This window comes from Petromyzon marinus, chromosome 28, assembly GCF_048934315.1.
Source record: "Petromyzon marinus isolate PM22_M1 ecotype Great Lakes invasive population chromosome 28, UKy_Petmar_22M1.pri1.0, whole genome shotgun sequence".
In the NCBI taxonomy this organism is placed as follows: domain Eukaryota; kingdom Metazoa; phylum Chordata; class Hyperoartia; order Petromyzontiformes; family Petromyzontidae; genus Petromyzon; species Petromyzon marinus.
In genome coordinates this window covers 6,014,932-6,024,311 of record NC_133694.1, presented here as the reverse complement: position 1 = coordinate 6,024,311, position 9,380 = coordinate 6,014,932, and the positions used below count along the sequence as shown (strand labels likewise).

The window sequence follows — 9,380 nt, the reverse complement described above, 5'->3', positions numbered from 1 at the left end:
AGTATAAATTTTGATATTTTTGCGTAGCATTAACTGATTTAAAATGTTTTATAAATCATCCAGAAACCTTTGTCAATACACAGCTGGATGAAGGCCCCCCCATGCCGAGTCGGTTGTGAGGGGGATATTTGACCATACTTCACCACGCTGGTCATTGCGGGTTTTCCGCAAAATGCGGTAGGGCGCGCCCTCCCTATACAGTTTCACATTTCTCTGGTCATATTTGTTTTACTTATTTACGAAACAATATTTAGACCAAGTGGCCGTGACGTTTCCGCGTGTTTAAAATTGGACGTCGATGTAATAAGGCAATCGTAAATTAATAATAGACTGCCAAAGCGAGGAGAGGACATTGAAATGGATTGAGCAATGAAAAAAATCCCAATAACCTAAAAAAAAGCCCTTTGCGCCTAAAGCTAACTCCAGTATACACACGTGTACCGCTCTCTTGGTCAAGCTATATTTAAGTCTGTCTTGAAAACGCACCTCCTTAAAACTGTCCTTTAAGGCCCCCCTCCCCACATCGCACTGGCCGTTTGCCCTGTGCAGGTTCTCTGTTTCGTTTCTGCTTTCCACACCACGAGGCGAAATTTGGGGATCTACGGATGAAATTCGCCTCACGAATGTAAAATAGTATTATGAATCCACTGCTGGATGAGGGCCTCCCTACACCGTGCCGGTCGTGACAGCGAGCTACTTGAGACTTTACGCTAAGCCAGGACGGGTTTGAAGGCGGATTTGACTTCACAGCGGCCTTTGCCATGGTAACTACACTGCCGAATTACTACTTACACGTACACAACAATGCCCTATTTGCGCACTGGAATACGATTTGAGAGTGTAGGGTTACTACATTGTTATACGGATGAGCCTCTTGAATGTGCGGACACAAGTGATGATCACGTGGACTTACTTGTACGCTGGATTATGACAAATACAATGCATTGTCTTTTTTTTACTTAAGATCGGGAAGGGACATGAGGAGGTACATCAATGAGATGGAACGATTTTAATATCAGATCCTCCGCATGAATCGGGACGGCTTAGGAAGACCTCGCATGGAAGTAAATTGATCGCAGCTGATGATGACGACGACGATGTCGAAGAGCTTATTGTGACTTTAGAAGCCTGTTCTTTCGGGATAGTCATGGCTAAACATAAATACAGAGACACAGCCAACAAGGTGGATACTCTCTTCCAGGTTAAATAAGGAAGGTGACCATGGGACATTGGACGTTAATCTATCATGCTGCTTGCATTTTCTCAGCTTAAAAAAAGGTATCTACATCTGGGAGTGGATTGACCATGACTAAAAGATTATGATGAAAATGCGCCTACTAATTACCAATTGGTAAGACATTGGTGTAACGTAATACTGTAAGAGTGATACTAAACTCTGCATCAGGATTGCATTGTAGGCCTAATGTTTTCCTTTTCCGCCGTAAATATGTTTTGCTTAAGAGGTCCATACTTAAATACATTGTAAAAAAAAACATTCATTGTTACCATTTAAGTGGTTAATCAATTTACGTCCCCCTCCCCCACTATCCCCCCCACTCTATTACCCACAAATAATAAGTGCCGTTCAGTAGTGAATAATACGGACACATTTGCAAGCGGGTTGTTCCTACCGATGCATTTGTATTTAATGTGAAGAAACAAATCAAATTTCTTATTTTCCTCGTACATGTGCAGTTTAATCCTGACTAATTTATACTTCACTTCCTTATCGTCCGAAAACGCTTTTCTCAAATTTAATTGCAGTTTCGTGCCAAACTGCAGTAACTTTGAGCCCATCGGTCGCCTCGCATTTGCTCCCTGGAATTCGCTTTTTTTTCTCTTTCGACCCCCTGCCTCTCCCCATGGCCCTCCCCGCGACTAACAAAGAAAGAAAAAAATCCCAAAAGCGTCCCGTAAAAAAAAATCCCTCCAAAAAACACGAAACGAAAGTCGCGTAAATGCACGAATGCATTGCGTCACTTTCTCGAAATGCATGGGGGAGTTGCAGTTGGGGGAAGGGGTGGGTGCTAGCGGCCGCTCGCAATTGCCTCGTGCCGCCTGACGCCATCGCACAACCCACGCACACACACACACAGGAGCCCGCTGTGTGACGTCGGCTCGCGTGTTGAGAGCGCCGTGAATAAAACCACCCACCCCCAGCCACTGCTATTGGTTGGCAAGCAACACGACCGCGTTCTTCCCACCCCCACTCATCTCTTATGCCTGAATCCCACGGCGTTAAGACCTCAGCCACAGCTCGTCTCTCACTCCACCGCGACGCATCTCGCCATTCTCCGCTGCCGGCGTTGCTTGCGACTGGAGCGCATTCTTATTTTTATTATTATATCGTCCAGTTATTTCTCCGGGAGAACGGTGCTTGCACCATCGCCACCCCCCTCCCCCTCCTCCAATCGTTTAAATTAAAAAAAGGTGATTCGCGACAAGACGCTTCTTACTCCAGCATGATTCCGTGCCGGCGAGCTGTGCTGGGCATCGTGCTGGCTTGCCTCTTCTGCGTATCCAGCGCCAGAAAGGGTAAGGGGAGCTTAACGGCAGTAGGGATGAGAGCGAGCGAGCGAGAGAGAGAGATCGTGTGTCGGTGCCATGCGGGAAGAAGATGAGGATGATGATGAGGATGATGAAGGCGCTTTCTCGTTCGGCTTGTTGATCGCTATACGCGGGTGTGATGTGCGTCCGTGCGTCATCCAGCCAGAGAGGGGAGGATTTCACCACAGCCCTTTTTAATTTATTGGCAGACGATTCATAGTCGCGTTACGGTCGCAACTGATCAAACGGGCACGAGAGTGCTGGTCATCATCATGATCATCGGTGGCCATGGTCGTTCCACTGCTGGATGAAGGCCTCTCCAAGCCGTTGCAGCTTCGCACGATGCTGCGAGGTTATTAATACTGTACAAGATATCAATCAAAGCACTTGCGCATCAACTGATTTCATAGCGCTTCATCTCATTTGTGATGTTGCTACACTACTACTAATAAAAAATTACCGTAGTATGAGAAAAATATAATCAGAGCAATAGTCGTTTTTAAGCAATGGGAAGGAGCGTTGATAGTACTGTATATGTTTTTTTACGATATGCCGCTACGAAATCTTGCGTTGTCCGAACTGAGTGCCGCTGTAATTCATATCTACCCCTGATATGCTTGAATGCGCTGGACAATTAAAGTCCCTGTGGAATTGAGGCGAGCACAATGTGACCCTCCTCCCAGCCCCATTCAAACGTGATGGGGGTATAACTGGGTAAACATTGTGCGTGTTGATTTTTTTTAAAAACCCCTTTCCAGAATCGCGGCAATACCGATTTGCGCTCGCGTACAAACCGCGAACGTGGAAATTTACCCCAACCCCCAATAACAAACAATCCACTGTTTCATAATTATCAACATTGCTGCGTGCAAATGTGCGATGCTTGCGCTTGTGAGATAATAAATCTGAGTTGCCTGGTTGGCAGTGTGTCGCGTTGCTTTAGTCACGCGTGTAAAACGGTTGTTTAGAATTTAAATTGCAGGGAATATTTATTGTCGATTCCTTTCCCGTTGCGTTTAGCCTTCAAAACCCAAGTACATGAGTGCGCATAACGAGACACACGCAGTGTGCATTGTATATAGCGTTCGTGGTAACGTAACTAATTGCTGACTCTGCACTATTACAGAATAAATCGTGATTATTTTTTTTATAATCCACTGTAAAAAAAATATGTAAAATTACTTTCTGGTTTCCCATCCTTTTCAAGGACATTGAGCCGCATTAATAATCTATTTAATCCAACCTCAACCAGACGACGAATGTATGCGTAAGAAGTGTACATAATTGCTGGGAATGCTGTAATGCATTCACATATTTCCCCCCACGTTTCCAAAATATACAAAAAAATGTTCGCGGTGTGCAACCAACGAGCTCGTCTTTTTAAACAGCAGCAACGAACCCAATGTGCAGATGGTGACGTTGGACAAAAAAAAAAGAGAGATGTGCTGGAATCCTTTGTTCACGGATTAGGATGTCCCCGAGACACAATAGCTCTGTGCCAGTGTGAGTTGGACCAATTCAAACCGCTCACCAGTGTCAGTGGGCGCCACTCTCGATCCGTCTCTCTCCATCCCACCCACCCCCCACCGAGTTGCCTGGCCATCCTCGACTCGCAGCGTCCCTTTGCTCCGTGCTTGCTCCGTGCAATGCCACTGCTGTACCGAACTGTGTGTGCTAGGCTCGCTTCACACACACACACGCACTCGCTGCGATCACCTTTGTGCGATTCTCGTTATTACTACAGCACGTATGGTATTATTATTATTATATCGGGCCAGAAAGCATCTTTCACAGGATGCGTGTCATAGTCACCATCGTCGTCATCGATGGCCACGATCAATCGACTGCTGGATGAAGACCTGCCTTGTTGGCCATGAGGGTTATATGACCTTGCTTCATTCGGTCAGTACGGGTTAGTAATTGCGGGGGGGGGGGGGGTGGTATAGAATGGGGCGACCAGCACCAGTTAGGATATTACTCGCCACTGATGTTAGCCGTGGCAGGTAATCAAGTTCAGGCAGCTGGCTTTATGCCGCAGTGTGCTACCCACTGCGCCATCACTATCACAATTAATGCTGTATCGTCATCCAGCTGTGGTATAACCACTGCTGGATGAACGCCACCCTAAGCCATCGTCATCTCTTACGAACCTGCGACGCATCGAACCAACCCAGGCACCATCAGCGCGTTCCGTTCCTTCGCTGCCACTCCGTCATTAATCTTTGACCATCAATCCCTTCTTCCAGCCATGTCGTTTCTTAACCGCTTGAATGATGCCATTAATCTGCATATGCCGTCTCATCCATGTTCGTCTTTTCTGCATCGCGAGCGTATAGGGATAAACCATTTGCGATGTTCCGCATATCCTCCAGAGAGGTTGTCTATCTTTGTCCCCCTGCCGTGTGCTTGGCGTGGTCCATATGCTCATGCGGTACTGTATTTATTTTCCATGCATGTGCCTCTCTTGTGTACGTCCTGTGGTTCGTTTCATGCTCCACGATGTTGTGCCATTCATTCACTGACGATGCCCCCCCTCCGCCCCCCCCCTTCCGCCCCCTTGTTGTTCGTGCCGTAACTTGCTTTGGCCCCAGTTAAAACACCCAATTCTCGGGGTTTTCTTTTTTCACTGCAGCTGGAAAAATGGTGGTGTTGATATTTTGTTGATATTTTCTGTTACTTGCGTCATATTAGCCTCTGCGACACAGCCCAGTTGCAAGGGTGTGTTTGGTCATTCTTCCACGTGTTACGTGATCCATGGGAGGCCGTGTCATTGCATACGAGCAATAGCACTCCGCACTTTGATGGCAGTGTACAGTGAGGGAAAAAAGTATTTGACCCCCTGCTGATTTTGTACGTTTGCCCACTGACAAAGAAATGATCAGTCTATAATTTTAATGGTAGGTTTATTTTAACAGTGAGAGACAGAATAACAACAAGAAAATCCAGAAAAACGCATGTCAAAAATGTTATAAATTGATTTGCATTTTAATGAGGGAAATAAGTATTTGACCCCTTCTCAATCAGAAAGATTTCTGGCTCCTAGGTGTCTTTTATACAGGTAACGAGCTCAGATTAGGAGCACACTCTTAAAGGGAGTGATCCTAATCTCAGCTTGCTACCTGGATAAAAGACACCTATCCACAGAAGCAATCAATCAATCAGATTCCAAACTCTCCACCATGGCCAAGACCAAAGAGCTCTCCAAGGATGTCAGGGCCAAGATTGTAGACCTACACAAGGCTGGAATGGGCTACAAGACCATTGCCAAGCAGCTTGGTGAGAAGGTGACAATAGTTGGTGCGATTATTCGCAAATGGAAGAAACACAAAAGAACTGTCAATCTCCCTCGGCCTGGGGCTCCATGCAAGATCTCACCTCGTGGAGTTGCAATGATCATGAGAATGGGAGGATCTTGTCAATGATCTCAAGGCAACTGGGACCATAGTCACCAAGAAAACAATTGGTAACACACTACGCCCTGAAGGACTGAAATCATGCAGCGCCCGCAAGGTCTCCCTGCTCAAGAAAGCACATATAAATGCCTGTCTGAAGTTTGCCAATGAACATCTGAATGATTCAGAGGACAACTGGGTGAAAGTGTTGTGGTCAGATGAGACCAAAATGGAGCTCTTTGGCATCAACTCAACTCGCCGTGTATGGAGGAGGAGGAGGAATGCTGCCTATGACCCCAAGAACACCATCCCCACCGTCAAACATGGAGGTGGAAACATTATGCTTTGGGGGGGTTTTCTGCTAAGGGGACAGGACAACTTCACCGCATCAATGGGACAATGGACGGGGCCATGTACCGTCAAATCTTGGGTGAGAACCTCCTTCCCTCAGCCAGGGCATTGAAAATGGGTCATGGATGGGTATTCCAGCATGACAATGACCCAAAACACACGGTCAAGGGAACAAAGGAGTAGCTCAAGAAGAAGCACATTAAGGTCCTGGAGTGGCCTAGCCAGTCTCTAGACCTTAATCCCATAGAAAATCTGTGGAGGGAGCTGAAGGTTCGAGTTGCCAAGCGTCAGCCTCGAAACCTTAATGACTTGGAGAAGATCTGCAAAGAGGAGTGGGACAACATCCCTCCTGAGATGTGTGCAAACCTGGTGGCCAACTACAAGAAACGTCTGACCTCTGTGATTGCCAACAAGGGTTTTTCCACCAAGTACTAAGTCATGTTTTGCAGAGGGGTCAAATACTTATTTCCCTCATTAAAATACAAATCAATTTATAACATTTTTGACATGCGTTTTTCTGGATTTTTTGTTGTTGTTATTCTGTCTCTCACTGTTCAAATAAACCTACCATTAAAATTATAGACTGATCATTTTTTTGTCAGTGGGCAAACGTACAAAATCAGCAGGGGATCAAATTTTTCCCTCACTGTACATGTGCCTGGAGTCTCAGCGGTAGAGCGAGTGGCACAATTGGAAGGTTGCGAGTTCATATGCCCGTTGGGGGAGTTCACTCGGACCATCATCCCTCCTGGTGTCAACAAAATTAATGCCACTTTGGGAGGTAGTCAACATAAAATTAAACTACAACAATTTGTATAGTCTTTGGTTCTTTCGGTAAAGTCACGTAGATAGAAAACTTATAAATAAAATAAAGTGAATGTAAATAATTATATTATTAATAACCAGGCTACAGTATATTTTTGTATTCACTTTATTTTTATTATTATTTTTCTAGCTACGTGACTTACCGAAAGAACCAAGGAATGTGAATTCCTGCAGTCACGAACGTTTTAAGTAAAAAAATGACATTTTTATTTTACCAGGCGAGGCCCACTGAGCTTCATGGCTCTTTTTTTGCAGAAGCGACCTGGCCACGTGATAGCTCAACTAAAGAGTGGCTTATCACGTGGAAATGTATAGCAGCCAAATACTCTGAATGCATGTTTCTAAATGTGGTGAGGGAAAAACCGGAGGACCCTGAGAAAAATCCACACTACGGCGAGATAGACACGCAAACTCCAAATATACAACAGGCGTCGGGGTCGGCATCGAACCCCACTGCCTCCTGCATACCAGGAGAGGTAGTTAACACCTCGTCACCTTCGTCCTTTTGAGAGACTCGCCCCCGCCATTGGAATGTCTAATTTCCACCGCCGTTTCATGACTGTGAACTGGAGATGGGACCCGCCTCGATTCTCATTTGAACAGGAAATCCCGTAGACTTTAGACATGAGTAACTGTTAAACACTTATTTTTTTTAAGTGCCCTCCACCTGTAATGTCCCCGGTGTTACCGACATGGGGGAATTTTCGTAGCGTGCGTCGAGCGTGGGCGTACGTGCCTACAAAACAAGTGACGAGGATGAGTACCTTAGCCTCTAGCGATCCGCAAGTCCAGGCAATGGTGTGTGTTTGTAAAAAATATATATATACATTTGCATTGCTGGTTGAGTGGCATTCATGTTGAGGCATGGCTAACAGAACAGCCAAGCAGGCACTTGGAATGAGGTTGTATCAAGCTTAAGCCAGTCATGAGGGGTCTGATGATTCACTCCCTTGGCGATTAGATCAACTGTAACGATTCGAATGAATTAATTATTGCGGTCTCATTTGTCATTCGTATAGTTCCCTGGGTTTGTTTTCTGACTTGTATAGTTTTGTTTATTCCATAAGCTTAAGTGTAACATTTGAAGCCTTGGTCGTTCCCAGAAGTTAAATGACGGAGGCCCATGCCCTGTCCATCGTGAGTGTTCGTTAGGCCATAATTCTCCATGCTGGTCAGTGTGGGATCGTGGCCTTGGCTAACATAATTTCCCATTGATGTTAACTATGGCCAGGAATCGAACTTAGATCGCCGACCTTTATAGCGCGTTTCGCTAACCACTGCACCACCACGCCTCGCCACATCATTTCCATATACTTTGCATACCTTAAAAAAAACAATAGGATTCTTACACATGCGATTGAATGCATGTATTGTGAGCCTTATATGTTAATCAACTGATGACTGTATTGTTGTTACGCTCCTCATGGGCCATACGTTTTGGAAGCGACCAAATCCATGTGCTCATGAGCTGTGCCACGGGATGCCTTTGTGTGTTTAGTTTGTTGTCCTTCCCCCGGCACCTCCGATTTCGCACGGTTGGCTACGTATGGTGTGAAAGAAGTTCAACAAACATCCAAAATTGTAGAGGCCGTGCACCCTCTGCCACGTATTTATTCAGCTCTTATTACTTGCCAGGTGTGAGTAAGACGGCCTTTGTGAAAAACAACATTTGCTATATTAAAACAAATATATGTTTTGATTTAAAGCTTTCGTGACTGCAGGGATTCATATTCTTGGTTCTTTCGGTAAAGTCACGTAGAAAGGGAAACAATAGAATAATAAAAATATAAAACAATAAAATTCTCACGACGTTTCGACTGCAGCACAAGCAATCATCATCAGGTGTGAAAACCACAGCAAGAAAATTAAAAAAAGTGGCGGTTATTTTTAACGTTAGGACCACGGAGAGCGATTTGGCAGTTATTCAGATGGACGAGTCCATCTATTTTGATTTAAAGCTTTCGTGACTGCAGTAATTCATATTCTTAGTTTTTTCGAAAAAACTAAGAATATGAGTCCATCTATGTTCGGAAAAGAGGAGGGAGAAGAAAATAATGGATGCAGTCTGAAAGCAACTGTAAGCGTGAACAATCAATTAAGACCCGAAATGGTTTATCAAATCCTGGCTTAGCAATCATTGGAAGGATTTGATAAACCATTTTGGGTCGTAATTGATTGTTCACGCTTACGGTGGTTTTCAGACCGCATCCATTATTTTCGTCTCCCCCCTCCTCTTTTCCCGAACATAGATGGACTCGTCCATCT

The 9,380-nt window shown here is 45.1% G+C and overlaps 1 protein-coding gene across 1 annotated transcript in view; it reads left to right on the top strand.

Moving 5' to 3' along the window:
• Positions 1–2,196: 2,196 nt before the first annotated feature.
• CLSTN1 (calsyntenin 1) overlaps positions 2,197–9,380 on the top strand; it is a 154,419-nt gene continuing 147,235 nt past the window's right edge. The window contains exon 1 of the mRNA XM_032962242.2: positions 2,197–2,535. Within this exon, the coding sequence (XP_032818133.1) occupies positions 2,220–2,535 (316 nt within the window). The 5' untranslated portion in view covers positions 2,197–2,219. The remainder of the gene's footprint in view (positions 2,536–9,380) is intronic.